The following is a 19,719-nucleotide window of genomic DNA, read 5'->3' as shown; positions in this document are numbered from 1 at the left end:
CGGATGACGCTGGGCCAATTGTGCCCCGCCCTATGGGACTCCCAATCACGGCCGGGTGTGATGCAATTAATCAATCAAATGTATTGATAAAGCCCTTCTTACATCAGCTGATGTCACAAAGTGCTGTACAGAAACCAACCTAAAACCCCAAACAGCAAGCAATGCAGGTGTAGAAGCACAGTGGCTAGGAAAACCTCCCTAGAAAGGCCAGAACCTAGGAAGAAACCTAGAGAGGTACCAGGGTATGGGGGGTTGCCAGTCCTCTTCTGGCTGTGCCGGGTGGAGATTATAACAGAACATGGCCAAGATGTTCTAATGTTCATAGATTACCAGCAGGGTCAAATAACAATAATAATGGAGCTTGGATTTGAACAAGTGACACCTCTTGCACGACTGACACAGTACCTTAGACCGCTGCGCCACTCGGGAGCCCACATCACCTTAGCATAGAGTTGATCAGGCTGTTGATTGACGCCTGTGGAATGTTGTCCCACTCCTTTTCGATATTTTTTTTAAGTTGCTGGATTTTGTCAGGAACTGGAACATGCTGTCCTGCACGTTGATCCAGAGCATGCCAAACATGCTTGTGAGTATGCAGGACATGGAAGAATGTTGATATTTTCAGCTTCCGGGAATTGTGTACAGATCCTTGCAACATGGGACCGCGCATTATCATCCTGAAATATGAGTTGTTGGCGACGGATGAATGATACAATGTGCCTCAGGATCTCGTCACGGTTTCTCTGTGCATTCCATTCAAATTGCCATCGATAAAATGCAATTGTGTTCGTTGTCCATAGTTTATTTCCCCATACCATAACCCCACCATGGGGCACTCTGTTCACAATGTTGACATCAGCAAACTGCTTGCCCACGCGATGCAGGATTCATCCGTGAAGAGCACAGTTCTTCAGTGTGCCAGTGGCCATCAAAGGTGAGCATCTATCATGGTTAAAATTGGTCTGCGCTTGGACATACTACCAAATTATCTACAACGACATTGGTAGAGAAATTACTACTCCAGCAACAGCTCTGGTGGACATTCCACCAGTCAGCATGCTCCATCAAAATTTGAGGAAAAACTGTGAGTATGTTGTGTGGAAAAACTGCACATTATAAGGTGGCCTGTTATTGTCCCCAGCACAAGGTGCACTTGTCTAATGAGCATGCTGTTTAATCAGTTTATTGAAATGCCCCACCTGTCAGGTGGATGGATTATTTTGGCAAAGAAGAAATGCTCACTAACATGGATGTAAATTTATGTAAATTCATGAAAATTTGAGAAAAACTTTTTGTGCATATGGAACATTTCTGGGATCTTTTATTTCAGTTCATGAAACATGGGACCAACACTTTATATGTGGTGTTTACAATTTTGTTCAGTATATTGACTTTGAGAATGGTATATGAATAACACCAATTACCTCTTTCATAACGACGGATCTTCACATTCAACTTATAACCATACTTCACTCTTAAACTATTCAAATCTACAGTAATTCAGATAATTACATCACCCTTTGTCATATATTATATGAATCCAATCAAAGCTATAAAGTACCGTGACACAAGTACAATGCTAAATTTCTACCCTTTTGATGACTGTTGTCTTGTTGAACCAATAATTTCTCATTGTCTCTTTTAGATGTACTACACATGGTTCAATTAAAACGCTAAATATATGGACCATAAGTGCGTGACAAATTACTACACATTTTTTTTTACATTTCTTTAATTATACTTTGAACAAGTACAAGTTAGTAGCAATGGCAAATGTCATTCCTATTTGTTTGCAGATTTTCTATGTACAGAGGATCCAATACACAGGAATGTGTCATTGTCAATATATTTATGGAGAACTGTGTACTGCTATATTTGTAATAAAATAAGTAGAATATATATTGTAGAGGTTGATTTGATGCAGAAGTGAGAGGAAATGCCAGTGAACACAGACCTCCAGAAACTCCAACCCCTGTTCAGCTACATAGCATTGCAGTATATTGGAAATACATTTGAAAATACTTGTAAGTATGCATTTGTCTGGTATCAGTATAGAAGGAATGGCGTTTAACTTGCATTTGGAAGTAACACATTTTCTGCTAGAATTACAAGGCATACATATACTCTCACACACAAAACATATTCACTGCTTTCCTTCAGAATGGATCAAATAGGCAGAGGAATGATTTCATATATATTGCTACATTTCTTGGAAATGGTCAAATGCAAAATACAACTGTTACAACGTGGACCAGGTGACTATCCACAGTGATTTTGGCACTGTTTCAACCAGGGCCTTTTACAGGCAGAACAAGACTCAGTCTTGGGCAAATAACAAATCCTTTCCACTATGACACCATTCTCAAAGAAAGCAGAAATGATTTGCACAAGAGTGTATGGGAGGAGGTATAGAAAAGAGTTGTGGGTTAAAGTAAGACTGCGGTACACAAATGAGAAAAAGTTGCAAAAACAGTAACACCCTGATACTTTTAGACGTGTAACAGTCTAGATGTTACTGAATCAGTTATTAATGAAGGAAGCAGCATGGGGAAAAGGGATGTAGGTAGAGTCGGCTCATATAATTAAGATGGGTGCTTCAAAAGAGGCTGAAGTTCAGGGGTGGTTGGACATATAAGATGGGGTGCTGGTGTGCTTCTGCCCCCCTTTTTAGGACATTGTCACAAATATCCCCCACCCATGTCCAGGGGTCTCAGTATTTTGTCTCTTGACGCCATTAAGTTCCAGTTGCAGCGCTCTAATCGTGGTCATCGTGTGTCTGTGAATCACAACATGAAAGGCAATGAGTGACAACATATCCACATATTGAGTCATACAAAATACAACTTTAGCAGAGGGAAAGAGTTCGCTTCTAACATGTAAACTGAGTCTGAATGATGAGAGCATCTTAACCCAGCTGTAGGTCCATTGTGTGTGTTGGTCTTTTAAGCCTCAACATCATCCAGCTCTGGGGGCATTGGGGATTTGGGATGCTTGCTCTCAAAGTGCTGCTTGAACGTCTTCGGGTCCGGCATCTGCGTCTGTAAGGGTCAGGTAAGGGATGGAGGATATCAACAATTGTTGGCTGAGACCGAATATTCAGGTGATAAACAAAGCAATACAATGCATCAAAGTACTACACATCACACAGGCCAGTACAATGGACTAGACACGGAAACCTAAAAGGTAGGGATGTCAAACGTTCAGGCTGCTGTACAGACGATGGAGGCTCTAGTCTAGAGCACCTGGTTAAATTGTGGTTGAGAGCATTATTTTACTCTCTAAATGGTTAAATGAGTGAGAAAGAGATGTCATTGTTGCAATAGTTTGCCAGTGGGCAACAAACTACATGACCAAAAGTATGTGGACAGCTGCTCGTTGAACATCTCATTCCAGAATTATGGGCATATGGCGTTGGCTCCCCCTTTGCTGCTATAATAGCCTCCACTCTTTTGAGAAGGCTTGCTGCGTGGACTCCCGTTCTGTGAGCTTGTGTGGCCTACCACTTAAAGGCTGAGCCATTGTTGCTCCTAGACGTTTCCAATTCACAATAACAGCACTTATAGTTGACCGGGGCAGCTATAGCAGGGCAGAAATTTGACTGACTTGTTGAAAAGGTGGTGCCATGTTGAAAGTCACTGAGCTCTTCAGTAAGGCCAATGTCTGTCTATGGAGATTACATGGCTCTGTGCTCGATTTTATACACCTGTCAGCAACGGGTGTGGCTGAAATAGCCAAATCCACTCATTTGACGGGGTGTCCACATACTTTTGTATATATAGTGTATACTATCATCTTAAATAGACATGTTGAAATATTTTGCCATAGTAAATTGTATATTCTGCAAATTTCCCTAATGTGGACAGTTTGTGTTGATAACCTACACAAACCTTAATTTTCACCCCAGAAAATGTTGTGGAATTACACCTCCATTTTACCTCAGATTGTTGATGCTAGTATTTCAAGATGACATATGATTGACTGCTTAAAACAAATCAATATCTGTGGTTTTGTACCAATGGTTTTGTCACACGCACTGGGTTATGCAGGACTTAGAAATGCCACATAATGAAATGGCAAAGAAAATTAAACACGTTCTCTCTATAAAAGTCTATGGCCACACACCAATACATGGATTTGACAGTCAAAATGTCACTTAAATAGTGTCACTGTTGATATTTCGTCGTGATTTCGTTTAAGTTAAAGATAGCTAACAAAAAAAGTGTTCTGTTTCCTACCGAAATCAACTACTGACATTCCAAGATAAAAATGTAATTCCTCTACAAGTTCATCTAACCAACCGTGTATAGGTTATTCCAAGTGTGAATAGTGTTACTTCAAACAGCACTACACCACCAACATTTAACCCCCATTCTATTGATTTCAGCGTGACATTGATGGAAGTGATGAACAAAAAGTGTTGCATTTGTCTTCCTGTCTTGGTCACAAATCTGACGGTCTTCTGCAAGTTGTTCTCTAACCAGTGATGTAAGAAACCTCCAGTTTCCATGTTATTCTTTTTATTGTGGGTTTCAAGAGCGCAAAACAGGGTTTTTGGTGTGTGTGCCATTAATACAAAAGTACTATGATTATTATTGTTGCACATGTATGTGCAAATAGTACATTTTATGTTTAGGTCTTCAATATAACAAACGGTTTCTGCATATTCGTTATTGATTTGGACACATTGTCAACAGAAAGCAGCCCCACCATCATTTTCAACCTAAGGTTCAGGACTATTTTATTGAACTCTCAACATCAATTTCTAATGGTTATGTACTTAATCAGGTAAAAACTGCTGAATGATTACAAAAACATGCTGAAGTTTATTTTGATGATATAGCAGGAATCACCAAAACGAGTTTGGCCTGCCTTCTAAAGGCACATACAGTACCAACCACTAACCCGACAGACGGGACAGGTGTGGACCAGTGCTGCCTTGGCTGCAGTCTTCTGGTCTGCTGCCGCTCCCTTCTTCTTAGCAGCTGCAGCCTTGGCGTTCTTTTGCTGGGATTGAATCTTCTGTTGACCGCGAGCCATGGCCTACCTGAGAGAAACAGACATAGAAAAATGCTACCCATGTGCATTTATCTGTTGATACTAGTATCTCAGTCTTCGTCAGAGGTCTAGCCATCTATTTAGAGAATGTACAAGTGAATTTAGCTACACAAGAGACTAGCCAGCTGACAACTAAACAAGAGATTCTGTAATATTATATAGCTAGCTAGTATTTGGTAAACAATAGTTTATGCAACAGCCTAGCTATAAGATGTATAGCTCTCCTGACCCATTCTGTCTCAGCCTCCAGTATTTATGCTGCAATAGTTTGTGTGTCGGAGGGCTAGGGTCAGTCTGTTATATCTGGAGTATTTCGCCTGTCTTATCCGGTGTCCTGTGTGAATTTAAGTATGCTTTTCTCTCTCTCGGACGAACTGAGCCCTGGGACCATGCCTCAGGACTACCTGGCCTGATGACTCCTTATTGTCCCCAGTCCACCTACTGCTCCAGTTTCAACTGTTCTGCCTGCGGCTATGGAGCCCTGACCTGTTCACCGGATGTGCTACCTTGTCCCAGACCTGCTGTTTTCAACTCTCTAGAGACAGCAGGAGCGGTAGAGATACTCTGAATGATCGGCTATGAAAAGCCAACTGACATTTACTCCTGAGGTGCTGACTTGCTGCACCCTCGACAACTACTGTGATTATTATTATTTGACCATGCTGGTCATCTATGAACATTTTAACATCTTGGCCATGTTCTGTTATAATCTCCACCCGGCACAGCCAGAAGAGGACTGGCCACCCCTCATACCCTGGTTCCACTCTAGGTTCCTTCCTAGGTTCTGGCCTTTCTAGGGAGTTTTTCCTAACCACCGTGCTTCTACATCTGCATTACTTGCTGTTTGGGGTTTTAGGCTGGGTTTCTGTACAGCACTTTGTGACATCAGCTGATGTAAGAAGGGCTTTATAAATACATTTGATTGATTGATATAAGATGTAGGCATGCTATACTATTTAATGGCTAAAATGTTGTTAAAGTGGACATCGTTTTAACGACTTTGCACATATGAAACAGAATCATAATCAATCAAAAACATAAAATTCCCAGTTTATGCCACCAAACCAACTTCATAAAAGGTTTTAAACTAGGTTTATTATCGTCTGTTCTGGTAAGAATGTGATGAGCATAAAACAAGAACCACAACAGGCCATTCCAGTGCAGTGTCTAGCTGGGGTGTATTCAATAGGAAGAACTGACCTGTGTCCAATAGAAACTCGTTTTCGTTGCGAAACGTTTTGTAACTGTTTGCTACGGTGTGCACTAATGACTTTACCCCGTCTTGATACTTCGCTCTTGCATCGTAGCTAGTTAGACAACTTTAGTTTAGTTGGCAAAGAGAGCTAGCTAGCTAGCAATCAAAGCCAATATATATCTAGTAAGCTAGCCAATTAATTGGTAACAGTTGGCGTGGTTTAATGATAATTGCTAAGACCAACACGTCTGCGGCGCGAACTGAAACAAAATACAAAATGGTTAGCCAGTTCTAACAACGATGGCTAACGTTAAGTTATCAGTTAGCTAGCTAGCTACTTAGCTGACATTGCAGAACTGAATAGCTAAACCAAGACGAACATTACCCAAGTGTTTATTTGGCTATTAGTTGTACAAACCGATATTTGTGCTCTTCAATCTAATAAACCAAATGTTAATTTAGGAAAAAAAATACCTTTGCGTTGCTTCGCCCTTCTTCTTCTTCTTCTTCTTCTTCGGTGAGGTTTATCGCTGGTTGGCATCCAACGTTATGGTGCATTACCGCCACCTACTGTACTGGGGTGCGGATCAGAGACGGAGAAACGAAATCCTACCTGCCACCCCCGTTGCTCTTAAAAAATATAACAAACTATTTAAGACTATATCTAATGACGTTCTTGTCAATAACCTCTTTAAACTCATTTCCTGTATCCCCTTCTCCCTCATACTAGATCTCAGCCTCTCTCTTTCCCTCTGATAAAGCCCACACTGTATCAATACATGCTCCACGGTCTCTGTTTCCTGGCAATAATCACACTTTCCTGTTGGATGCTTTCCGAATACATTTAAGGTATTATTCAACCCGCCGTGTCACACTCTTAATCCTGTAAAAATAGCCTCCTTTCTTCTGTCCTTTCCTGCCAATCTCCCCTCCCAGAATTCCCTCTGCACTTGAAAGAAATGCCTTCACGTAGTATTACATTTACATTACATTGTAGTATCTCTATTCCACTGCTTTTGTCATCTCTGCACCATCACTGTCCAAATCAGTCTTTTTGCCTCTGCTTTGCGCATTAAAACTATAACATCAACATCTCCACTACTAATTGCTTGTTTAGCCAGTACATCAACTGCCCTGTTCCCCTTCACCCCCACATAGGCTGGGACACAAGTCAATCTTATCTGTATACCCATTTGTTTACTCCTGCCATGGGTTTGTAGTACCTCATAAAGCATGTCTTCTCTGCTACGTGAGCTAAAGGACTGGATACCCATCAACACCGCACATGAATCAGAGCAAATAACTACTATGTCTGGCTTGACTTTCTCCACCAACTGCAAGCCAACAGTATTGCCATCAGCTCCGCCGTATACACATCCATATGGTCTGTAATACGTTTCTGTAGTCTCTCCAACACTTCTAGATCAACTACTGGAGGTGCGAGTAGCCATGGTGGATTCACAGGGATAGCTACCTTTGGACTAAACTCCCTTCCATACAGTCCCATCTCCTTAGCCTGGGTATTACCCAACCACCCAAATCTTGTGTTCTGTCTTCACTCATGTTCCCAGCTTGCCTGAAAAATCCCTTTCGCAGGATGAGACACCACATTTCCCTGTAGGTTAACCCATTAATTCATTGCCAGCTGCTGTCTCCGTATCTGCAATGGCCTATCCCCCATCTCTACCTGTAGTGCAGCCACTGGGGAGTTCCGAAACGGCCCACTACATATTATTGCCCCTGTATGACAGGCCCGGGCTGCCGAACCATTCACTATGCTGCCATAGTCTATTACAAATTGGATAAATGCAAGATACATGGTCCTCAATGAGGAACGCCCAGCCCCCCCACTCCTTCCCGGTCAGACAGCACAACACATTTAGCACCTTCTTACTCTTTCCCACCCCTCTCTCAATGTGTTCTGCTCAGGTCAGTCTAGTGTCAAAGTATACCTCAAGGAACCTGAAGGCCCCTACCCTCTCCAAGTTTCTCCCATATATCCTCAAGCATACCTCATCACTCACCTTCCTCCTAGTAAAGAACACTGTCTGAGTTTTCTCTACAGAGAACCTGAATCCCCACATTAATGCCCACTGCTCTACCTCATCAATTGCTTCCTGTACCATCCTGACTATGTATGGCACATTTCTTCCCCTCTTCCATAAGGCCCCATCATCTGCAAATAACGACCTCCCAATATCCGGCCGTACCCGAGAGTAAACATCATTGACCGTGTCATGACTGTCCTGTGAGGATCAGAGTGTTTAAAAGGACTGGCTAATAATGAACATTTCAGACCAGAACATTGCCAGGTTGCAGCTGTGCGTGTAAAGTGGTCTAAATCCCGAACCCTTTAATAATCAACACAAGGTGTAGGCGAGGACCTAATCTCTCAGACAATCACTGTTACAGCTGATTAGCTGTCCTGAATCAAATATCTCAAACTCTTCAAACTATCCTACTACTCTTTTCAAAACACCATAGTATGATACTCTCATCATCCCACTGGAACCATCGACACGGCTGGCTGGCTTATCTACAAATAAGCAGCTTCAGGAGTGAATGGAACAGAGTGAACTCTGTAGTTCTGTTCAGGACTACACAACAAACAAAGGCACCCATACATAAATATATTCATGATTTCTTATTCCAAATGGGCGGCGGTTCGTGTGATTAACCATATGATTAATGTAAGAATAGTTCTGAAATGTATCGATGATTTTTTTAAATTCTCTCGCTCCTTTTCCATGTCGTGGTGTAGAAAGCCACCATATTTTAAAAGACCGCTAAGGACCTTTGTCTCATGTATTAAGTGTGTATGTTATCTTGTGATTATTTAGTTAGCTAGTAAATAAATAATTAAACCAAATTTGTGTAGTACTGAATCATGAATACGGCTGGGGTTTTTGCAGATCCAAGTAAGTTACAACTTTTTATTTAACTAAGCAAGTCATTTAAGACCAAATTCCTATTTACAATGACAGCCTTCCAAGGGCAAACAGGTGCTACCATATGATCCTCCCAATCACAGCCAGATTTGAACAAGGTGGATTTGAACAAGGTGATGCCTCTTGCACTGAGATGCAGTGCCTTAGACCACTGCGCCACTTGGGAGCTCAACTATCCAGAATTATGATATGATAAGAGGTTATGATTAATAAGATGACTGTTTATGGATGTAATAGATATACAGTTGAAGTTGGAAGTTTACATACACTTCGGTTGGAGTCGTTAAAACTCGTTTTTCAACCTCTCCACAAATTTCTTGATAAACAAACTATAGTTTTGGCAAGTTGGTTATTAAGACATCTACTTTGCGCATGACACAAGTAATTTTTCCAACAATTGTTTACAGACAGATTATTTCACTTACAATTCACTGTATCACATTTCCGGTGGGTCAGAAGTTTACATACACTAAGTTGACTGTGCCTTTAAACAGCTTGGAAAATTCCAGAAAATTATGTCATGGCTTTAGAAGCTTCTGATAGGCCAATTGACATCATTTGAGTCAATTGGAGGTGTATCTGTGGATGTATTTCAAGGCCTACCTTCAAACTCAGTGCCTCTTTGCTTGACATCGTGGGGAAATCAAAAGAAATCAGCCAAGACCTCAGAGAAAAAATTATAGACCTCCACAAGTCTGGTTCATCCTTGGGAGCAATTTCCAAATGCCTGAAGGTACCACGTTCATCTGTAGAAACAGTAGTATGCAAGTATAAACACCATGGGAACACGCAGACTTATCGGCAGATTCAACAGCCTTGGTTTCTCAAATGATTGCCTCGCCTGGTTCACCAACCACTTCTCTGATAGAGTTCAGTGTGTCAAATAGGAGGGCCTGTTGTCCGGACCTCTGGCAGTCTCTATGGGGGTGCCACAGGGTTCAATTCTCGGGCCGACTCTCTTCTCTGTATACATCAATGATGTCGCTCTTGCTGCTGGTGATTCTCTGATCTACCTCTACGCAGATGACGCCATTCTGTATACTTCTGGCCCTTCTTTGGACACTGTGTTAACTAACCTCCATACGAGCATCAATGTCATATGTAATACATATAACACTCCTTCTGTGGCCTTCCGTGCTCTTAAATGCAAGTAAAACTAAATGCATGCTCTTCAACTGATCGCTGCCCGCACCTGCCCGCCCGTCCAGCATCACTCTGGAGGGTTCTGACTTAGAATATGTGGACAACTACAAATACCTAGGTGTCTGGTTAGACTGTTAGGCTGTCTGGTTAGACTGGTTAGACTTCCAGACTCACATTAAGCATCTCCAATGCAAAATTAAATCTAGAATCGACTTCCTATTTCGCAAACAAAGCATCCTTCACTCATGCTGCCAAACATACCCTCGTAAAACTGACTACCCTGCCGATCCTTGACTTCGGCGATGTCATTTATAAAATAGCCTCCAACACTCTACTCAGCAAATTGGATACAGTCTATAACAGTGCCATCCGTTTTGTCACCAAAGCCCCATTTCGTACCCACCACTGCGACCTGTATGCTCTCATTGGCTGGCACTCACTTCATATTCATCACCAAACCCACTGGCTCCAGGTCATCTATTTTATCTTTATTTAACTAGGCAAGTCAGTTAAGAACAAATTCTTATTTTCAATGATTGCCTAGGGACAGTGGGTTAATTGCCTGTTCAAGAGCAGAACGACAGATTTGTACCTTGTCAGCTCCAGGGGTTTGAACTTGCAACCTTTCGGTTACTAGTCCAACACTCTAACCACTAGGCTACCCTGTCTGTGCTAGGTAAAGTCCCTCCTTATCTCAGCTCACTGGTCACCATAGCAGCACCCAGCACGCGTTCCAGCAGGAATATCACTGGTCACTCCCAAAGCCAATTCCTCGTTTAGCTGCCTTTCCCTCTGCTGCCAATGAATGGAACACATTTCAAAAATCACTGAAGCTGGAGACTCATATCTCCCTCACTAACTTTATGCACCAGCTGTCAAAGCAGCTCACAGATCACTGCACCTGTACATAGCCCATCTGTAAATAGCCCATCCAACTGCCTCATCCCCATACTGTTATTTTTTATTATTTCTTTATTGTTTTTTTGCTCCTTTGCACCCCAGTATCTCTACTTGCACATTCATCTTCTGCACATCTATCACTCCAGTGTTTAATTGCTAAATTGTCATTATTTCGCCACTATGGCCTATTTATTGCCTTACCTCCCTTACCTCATTTGCACACACTGAATATAGACTTTTTCTATTGTGTTATTGACTGTACTTTTGTTTATCCCATGTGTAACTCTGTGTTGTTTGTGTCGCACTGCTTTGCTCTATCTTGCCCAGGTCGCAGTTGTAAATGAGAACTTGTTCTCAACTGGCCTACCTGGTTAAATAAAGGTGAAATATATATATTTTTTAATTTAAGGAATCAATCAAATACTACTCTGGCAACATGTCATACTCTTTTGTTCCAGACAACATCAGATACATGGGCTTCACATACTGAGACAGAGGGGCGCCCTTGCCCTTGCTCTGATGATTTCTCCGGTGAGATTCAGCCACTTGCGATTTGACAGAAAATGATGAATACATCAATATAATTGTATATTGTATATTTGTATATTTTGTGTTTTTTTATTGTTAAAATATTTGAGGAAGTCTGGCTTCCTTTGGCATCCATGAATACACACCACTGTCTTAGACATGCTTGGAAGAGGATATAGTTTAGGTGATGACTTGATGACTCACATTCTTAAGCTTAAAGGAAAGAGGAAGCACGAGAGAGCTGTCTGCTGTGTGTGTCTGACCGTGTTTGTGTGAAAGAGAGAGTGCGTGAGGGAGAGTATATAGACCCCAATGTGTGTTTATTAACCCTAGTTTCATGTCCACACCCCGGCTCAACTCCAACCCTAGCCCTAACCCTAAATACAGTTCGGTACAGTGTAATAATGTCACGCCCTGGCCTTAGTATTCTGTGTTTTCGTTATTATTTTGGTTAGGCCAGGGTGTGACATGGGGATTTATGTGGTTTGTTTTGTCAGGGGTTGTTTGTAGGTATGGGATTGTGGTTAGAGTAGTACTCTATGTAAGTCTATGGTTGCCTAGAGTGGTTCTCAATCAGAGGCAGGTGTTTATCGTTGTCTCTGATTGGGAACCATATTTAGGAAGCCATATTCTTTAGGTCTTTTGTGGGTGATTGTTCCTGTCTCTGTGTTTGCACCAGAATAGGCTCAGTCACTTTGGTTTTTATTTTTTCCTTGTTTTGGAAGAGAAGAGAAGAGAAGAGAAGAGAAGAGAAGAGAACAGAACAGAACAGAACGAGCGCCATTCTCCTTGCGGAGATGGTGCTAAATACATCAACACGGTAGGTCCCTGGGATTGGGCTGGCCAACACGATTCGGTTTGCTTGGAAGGAAAAGGAGTTGGAGCCTTTAGGACGGGAAACTTTTGGAAGGATAATATTGATGGGGATTCTAAAGCTGACGTTGAAGGACGTGTTTTGTTTCCAAGGCAACTCGTTGGAGGGAGCATACGACGTGGCACTATATACAGAGGAGAAACACGATGATATCCTGAGAAGGGCAAGAGCAGTGAGAGGTGAGAGGCCGATGAGCCACTATGAAATAACAAGCTTGGCGAAGAACAACTTTAGGGTTGTAACTGTCAACATTTACAACCCATACGTTAAGGACGAAGAGGTGAGGGCCTTTCTGGGGAGATACATGGATAACGTCTCCTCAGCAAGGCACCTCAAAGACTCCCTTGGGTTTTGGAATGGGAGGAGAGGCTTTCAGGCCCTCCTCAGAGAGGACCCAAAGGGACATGGTGGCTACCTCCATCCTCCTGCTATGTTCTCCCTAGGGGCTGACAGGGGACGTTGTTTTATGCACGTCAGCCCCCATTTTGCAGGCGCTGTATGGCCTACGGACACATATTCGCCTCGTGCAGCACAAGAAAATGCAGATTTTGTGGATCTGAGGAACACGAGGCGAGGATTGTGACAAGCCTAAGGCGTGCCACGGGTGTGGCTCGTCCCAGCACACCTGTGGCGGGGTGCCCGGCTTGTCAGAGGTCATATGCGTCTGCGGCTGGGGGGGGAGCAGGAGCGGGGGATGGGGGAAGAAGAGGAGGGAAGGAAGCACACCTCATGACCAGAGTACAGGTCTAGAGGGGAAGGCCGCAAGGAAGGAGGAGGAGCAAGAAGCGACGGATGGAAGAGAGAAGGAAACGGAAGGCACGGGAGTAGGAGAACCAGGAAAAGCGGCGGAAGAAGGCAACCGAGTGGAGGAGCATGAGAGAGAAGAAAGCGAGGGAGGAGTGGTGAAGAAGGAGACGGTGGAAGAGCAAGTGGACTGGGGGGAAAGTGCCCTGGTGGAAGAGATGAGGGGTATGGTGGAGGAGCTGGCGGGGGAGGGTGGTATCTCTCCACTGCCGCCATCACCAAAGAAGAGAATGAAGAGGAGGGTGCGATTGGCCGACAGTGAGAGGGAGGGGATGGCCAAGAGAGTGATGGGGGTGGGAGAAACCTCTGGGTTGCTGCTGGTTTCCCCAGGCCCTCAACTTCTGTTGGGTGGGGACACACCTAACAAGACTCAGGACTGGGTACAGGAGGAGGTGGGGAGTTTTTTGTTTGGGGACTCAGCCTCCCCAATTTTTTTTCCAAACCAGCTGCAGCACTGGGGAGGGGGAGGGGGAGGAGTGTGGGGGTAGACCCAGGGTGCAGGGCACCCCGGACCCAAACACTATTCCTGCATCCTGGGTTGGTGAGATGGAGGAAGAGGGGGATGTCGGGAGTACGGATGGTGTTCTCACCGGTAGATATGGAGCAGGGGAGCATCGGGTGAGTCTCCTGTTTTTTTTTTTTTCTGTCTGGGTTTAGAATTTGAGTGTATTACATGTTTTTATTTTATTCTTTCATGGGGTCTAATTTTACTTTTGTTAGTTTAAATGTAAGGGGTTTAAGGGATTTTGTTAAGAGGAGGGCGGTTTTTAGTTATTTGGAGGGTGTGGGGTTTGATTTTTGTTTTTTACAGGAGGTTCACCTGAGGGATGGAGGGGATGTTAGTAGGTTTAAGAGGGAGTGGGACAAGGGGAGTCGGTTTGGGGTATTGGGGGTGCACTCATCGGGGTAGGGATTTTGTGTGGGCACAGGGAGGTAAAAGTGGAGGATTCTTTTGTGGTAATGCAGGGGAGGGTTATAGGGGTGGATGTCACGATAAGGGATTGTACATTTAGATTAGTGGTGGTGTATGGGCCACAGGTGGTGGCAGACAGAAGGGAGATGGTTGACTGTCTGACGCCCCTGTGTGTCACAAATAGGAAATTAGTGATAGGGGGGGATTTTAATACAGATTTAGGAATAGGGGGGGATAGCAGTGCAGGCGCCATTGCCGGGCTAATGGCTTGCCATGGTCTGGTAGATGGTGGTCTGCACACTACTCCGAAAATGGCCGATCCTACATGGCGCAACTCCAGGGGGGTTGAGCGGAGGCTCGACTATTTTTGTACCCAGGTCTTTGGGTAAGTTGTCTGGGCGGCTGTTGCCTGTTTTCTTTTCGGATCACGACGGGGTGCTCCTGCAGGTGGGGTCGCCAGTCTGCCTCTTTGGTAGGGGGTACTGGAAGTTAGATCGGGATGTGCTGGAGGAGCAGGCTTTTGTTGACTGGTTTTATGGTTTCTTTTGGAGGCTTGAAGGCCTCCGTTCCATGTGCGAGGGGGTGTTAGAGTGGTGGGAATTAGTTAAGGTGAGGATTAGGGCTTTTATAATAGGGTATTGCAAGAGGAAAAAAAGGGAGGAGAGGAGGGAGGTGGATCGTATCCAAAGGTTAATTGAACTCGAATACGAGGCAGGCAACCTCGGCGGGTCGTTTGACTGGGAGAGATCCGCAACCCTAAAGGCGCAGCTCAGGGAGTTGCAGGAGCGGAAGGCTTGCGCTTTCCTGGAGCGTGCGCATAGTGGCTTTCTAGAACATAATGAGACTTGTTCTGCTATGTTCTTTAAGTCGGTTAGGGCCAGACAGAGTAGGAAGGTGTTAGGGAAGAAAATGGTAGTATAGTTAGAGAACCAGAGGATATGGTCAGGGTGACAACTGATCATTTCCAAGGTTTATTTAAGGAAAGGGAAATAGATGTAGAGCAGGGAAATGTGTTTTTAGAACACTTGTCCAGGCGGTTGCCGGAGGACATTAGAGAAGTGATGGAGACCCAGATTTCACTAGAAGAGGTTGAGAGCGCTCTTAGGAGGATGGGAAAAGGGAAGGTGCCTGGGATGGATGGGCTGCCGGCTGAGTTTTATCTCAAGTTTTGGGGTATACTTGGACCAGTGGTCCTCGAAGTCTTGAAGGCCATCCTTGAGACGGGGGTCCCGGGGGGATCAATGGCTGTTGGTGTGCTGTCACTTTTATATAAGAAGGGGGAAGTAACAGACCTTGGCAACTGGCGGCCGTTGACCATGCTGTGTGTAGATTACAAGCTACTTGCAAAGGTTTTAGCAGACCGGTTGCGCACAGCCCTTCCCTACGTCGTCCATGAGGATCAGACGTGCGGGGTAGAGGGCCGCTCTATTAGATGGAACCTACAGTTAATCAGGGACTCCATCGCTTGGGTTGAAGATAGAGGACTGCCTTTAATGGTAGCAGCGCTAGATCAGGCGAAAGCCTTTGATCGCGTGAATAGATCCTTTTTATTCAGAGTGTTAGGTCGATTAGGATTTGGGGAGAAGTTCATAGGATGCATTCGTACATTATATGTCGGAGCGGGGTGCCGAGTTAGTGTAAATAGTCACTTGGGTGACGTTTTTGACCTCTCGTCTGGAGTCAGGCAGGGATGCCCACTCTCGGCTCTCCTCTTCGTTCTGTACATGGAGCCTCTGGGGGCTGCCATTAGGGCAGACACAGGGGTGGAAGGCTTGTTGATCCCTGGAAGTGGTGGGCTGCGTGTTAAGATGACGCAGTACGCCGACGACACTTCCTTGCTGCTGTGCAAGGACTCGTGCCTGACAAGGTCCCTTGCCATCTTTGGGGATTTCACCCGAGCGTTGGGAGCAGTTCTGAACCATGCAAAATCTTCCGTCAAGTTTTTCGAAAGATGGCGCGGTAGAACGGATGTGCCTGGGGGTTATCTCTCTGTGGGGGCCCTGAGGATTCTCGGGGTCCATTTTGAGACCTCCGGCTCAGCGACGCTAAACTGGAACATGCGTATCGCAGTGTTACAGAGGAAGCTAGCAATGTGGAAGGCTAGGTATTTGTCTTTTATGGGCAAAGTCCTGGTCCTAAAGGTGGATGTGTTGCCGTCTGTTTTGTATTTGGCGTACATCTACCCATTGCCGGCTTGTCTGAGGAGGCCTCTAGTGAGGCTTGTGTTTCAGTTCATGTGGAGTGGCAGGTGCGAGTGGGTCGCCAGGGCACACATGATCTGTCCCATCGGGGAGGGAGGTAGGGGGGTACCACATTTCCCCCTCAAGCTGGACACAATTTTTGTTTCTTTCTGGTTACCTCCTGCGGGTGTTACAGCTGCGGTGGCACTTTGGTCATGCGCCTGTAGTGGGCATCTCGGAAGTAGTCTGGGAGGGAGTGCAGGCGCGGGGTCTGGAAAACAGGCTCAAGGACCTGAATTGGTTGAGCCTCCATAAGTGCTTGCCGGTACGTTACATCATGTACCGGAATAGTTTGGTGCAATCCCCCACCTGTCCAAGATCCTCTTGTGGCAGGGAGGAGACTGTGCGCCATGTCTTTTGGGACTGTGCCTTTGCCGGAGTAGTATGGGCTAGGGCACGGGTGTAGTTAGGTTTGGTAAGGGGGGATTTTTGTATTGACGTGGGCCAGGTTAGAGAGAGGTGTAGGGAGAGCGAGAGGGACGGCTAGGGACAGGTTTCTGCTCTGGCTTCTCATGAGTCTCTTTAAACGGGGGCTGTGGGAAGCAAGGCAGAACATGGTGAAGACAGGGAAAGGGGGGTGGAAGGGATAGTGAGGAGGGGGAGGATGAAGAGGGAGGAGAGGAAGTGGGGGCAGCATGCTGCTCGGGAGAGGTGGAAGGGGGGTTTAGGGCTGGGTGTCATTTAGATTTGTAAGGGGATAGATTAGGGACGGTGAGATAGGGAAAGGTATTTTGTAGGGTGATGGGGAGGGAAGATGCTCCCCTGAGGTTTTGTTTGGGGTTTATGTTTAGTTAAATTAGTTAAATTAAAATACCATTATTTGAGTATGTATGAAAATTATGAGTTGTAAAGAATGAATGGTATTGAAGATAATAAATTATTTTTTATAAAAATTTAAAAAATAGGACTGGTTTGGTTTTTTCACGTTTCTTGTTTTGTAGATTGTTGTATTTTCATCTTTATTAAAGATGTACAAAACTAACCACGCTGCATTTTTGTCCGCCTCTCTTTCACCAGAAGAAAACCGTTACAAATAATGAGTTATGACAATACTTTTTACACTATAATTACAGGAATAAACACAAAGTAATAGGGCACTGTGTTGTAATGTGTAAACATCCATATCGTGGAAGATTTAAAGGCACTGTTCGTGGAGTCTGCATTCACGGTAAACGCTGCATATCTTGGCTCAATTCTAAATTACCTTTACATTTAAATGCGGATCGTCCGTCATACTTCCGCGATATGGATTGAATCCAGCCCTAACTTGAACTAAATGAAATAGACTCAAACTCTGCCTGATGGAAGTTTGACATAAAGCAAAGGAAGAAAAACATATATTTTGGGCTGATATCCACTTCTGCTTTTGGGGTTTTCTTTCAGCTGGTCTCTCTCACAGTTTCACTACTGCTAAACTAGTGCCCCCACCTCCACCACTCCACCCCCCCCCCCCCCCCCCATCAACACTGGGACATCACAAGGTCAATGAAAGGATCCCAGAGGCCATGTTTCCGTTCACAAATATTTTCAGTGTATTTCTGCTTTCTGTTTACTTCCCCTTGTTGGTTTAAAAAAACGTGGTTGCGTAATTCCACCTCCGAAACCTTCAAAATAACAGCTATGCACGAGTTGGCTAGCTCGAATGTGATTGAATCTAGCCTTGAATCTACAAGTGTCAGGACACAGTTTAGACACAGTGTCTAAGCAATGCTGATTCCTTGGCTAGTGTGAGAATCCTAATCTTGAGAATGTAATCATGATGATCGGTAACAAAAATGGTAGCAAAGAAAAAACACAACTTGTGTAATTACATGCACAGTAGCACCCTTCACCCCACTGCCATCAAACCCATGTTATTATTTCACTTGTTGCTCAATTCAAGACCTTTACCCTTTTGACTCATGACGAATCAAATGATTCAGACAGACAGTAGTATAGGACAACAGTGTTGGTTGAAGAATGTGATATGCGTTAGCAAACTGGTCAATTTGCTTCACACACTTATTGATTTAGACGTCTTTTACATTATGTAATACATTGAAATGATAAAATCACCCCAAAAAAGATATCACAATATTTAACGTATCACCACTTACACTATTCAAAATAGTCCAAACATTTTTTCTTTGCATTGGACATTTTAACCTTTGACATATGTTACAAAAGGCAACAATGCCGAGCAATGATGATACAGGGGGAAGAGCGTCATTTTTTTTAAAGGGGGTAGATCAGCTTTAATATTGCATACAGATTGTGGCTTCTATCAATGTCATTGCCTGCATCATTTTCAGTCCCCCATATATATATAATTTATATGTACAGTACCCGTAAAAAGTTTGGACACACCTACTCATTTAAGGGTTTTCTTTATTTTTTACTATTTTCTACATTGTAGAATAATAGTGAAGATATCACAACTACGAAATAACACATATGGAATCATGTAGTAACCAGAAAAGTGTTAAACAGCTTTGCACACTCTATGCATTATCTCATCCAAATAATGAGGTAGTTACCTGGAATGCATTTAAATTAAAAGGTGTGCCTTCTTAAAAGTTAATTTGTGGAATTTATTTTCTTCTTAATGCATTTGAGCCAATCAGTTGTGCTGTGACTAAGTGGGAGTGGTATACAGAAGATATCCCTATTTGGTAAAAGACCAAGTCCATATTATGGCAAGAACAGCTCATATAATCAAAGAGAAATGACAGTCCATCATTACTTCAAGACATAAAGGTCAGTCAATCTGGAAAATTTCAAGAACTCTGAAAGTTTCTTCAAGTGCAGTCGCAAAAACCATCAAGCCCTATGATGAAACTGGCTCTCATGAGGACCGCCACAGGAAAGGAAGATCCAGAGTTACCTCTGCTGCAGAGGATAAATTAATTAGAGTTAACTGCACCTCAGATTGTAGTCAAATAAATGCTTCACAGAGTTCAAGTAACATACACATCTCAACATCAACTGTTCAGAGGAGACTGTGTGAATTAGGCCTGTTTCTTGCTTGGGCCAAGAAACAAGAGCAATGGACATTAGACTGGTGGAAATCTGTACTTTGGACTGATGAGTCCAACTGTGCGATTTTTGGTTCCAACCACTGTGTCTTTGTGAGATGCAGA

At 43.8% G+C, this 19,719-nt stretch overlaps 1 protein-coding gene across 2 annotated transcripts; it reads right to left on the bottom strand.

The window, feature by feature from the left end:
- Window positions 1–1,303: 1,303 nt before the first annotated feature.
- LOC115131667 (zinc finger protein 706-like) lies at window positions 1,304–6,825 on the bottom strand. Of its 2 annotated transcripts, none has more exons than XR_003863989.2 (4): window positions 6,725–6,825; window positions 4,903–5,044; window positions 2,875–3,038; window positions 1,304–2,776 (listed from the first exon to the last, which is right to left on the bottom strand). XR_003863989.2 is itself a non-coding variant. In XM_029663556.2 (4 exons), exons 2-3 carry the CDS (start codon window positions 5,035–5,037, stop codon window positions 2,943–2,945), a joined length of 231 nt encoding a protein of 76 aa, XP_029519416.1. In that variant the 5' UTR covers window positions 5,038–5,044; window positions 6,725–6,825; the 3' UTR covers window positions 1,304–2,776; window positions 2,911–2,942. The 2 variants fall into 2 exon arrangements, 1 of the variants encoding a protein (XP_029519416.1); XM_029663556.2 differs by having other exon boundaries at window positions 2,911–3,038.
- Window positions 6,826–19,719: the final 12,894 nt, after the last annotated feature.

This window comes from Oncorhynchus nerka, linkage group LG7 (genome assembly GCF_034236695.1).
Source record: "Oncorhynchus nerka isolate Pitt River linkage group LG7, Oner_Uvic_2.0, whole genome shotgun sequence".
In the NCBI taxonomy this organism is placed as follows: domain Eukaryota; kingdom Metazoa; phylum Chordata; class Actinopteri; order Salmoniformes; family Salmonidae; genus Oncorhynchus; species Oncorhynchus nerka.
This window is presented reverse-complemented; position numbering and strand designations above follow the sequence as displayed.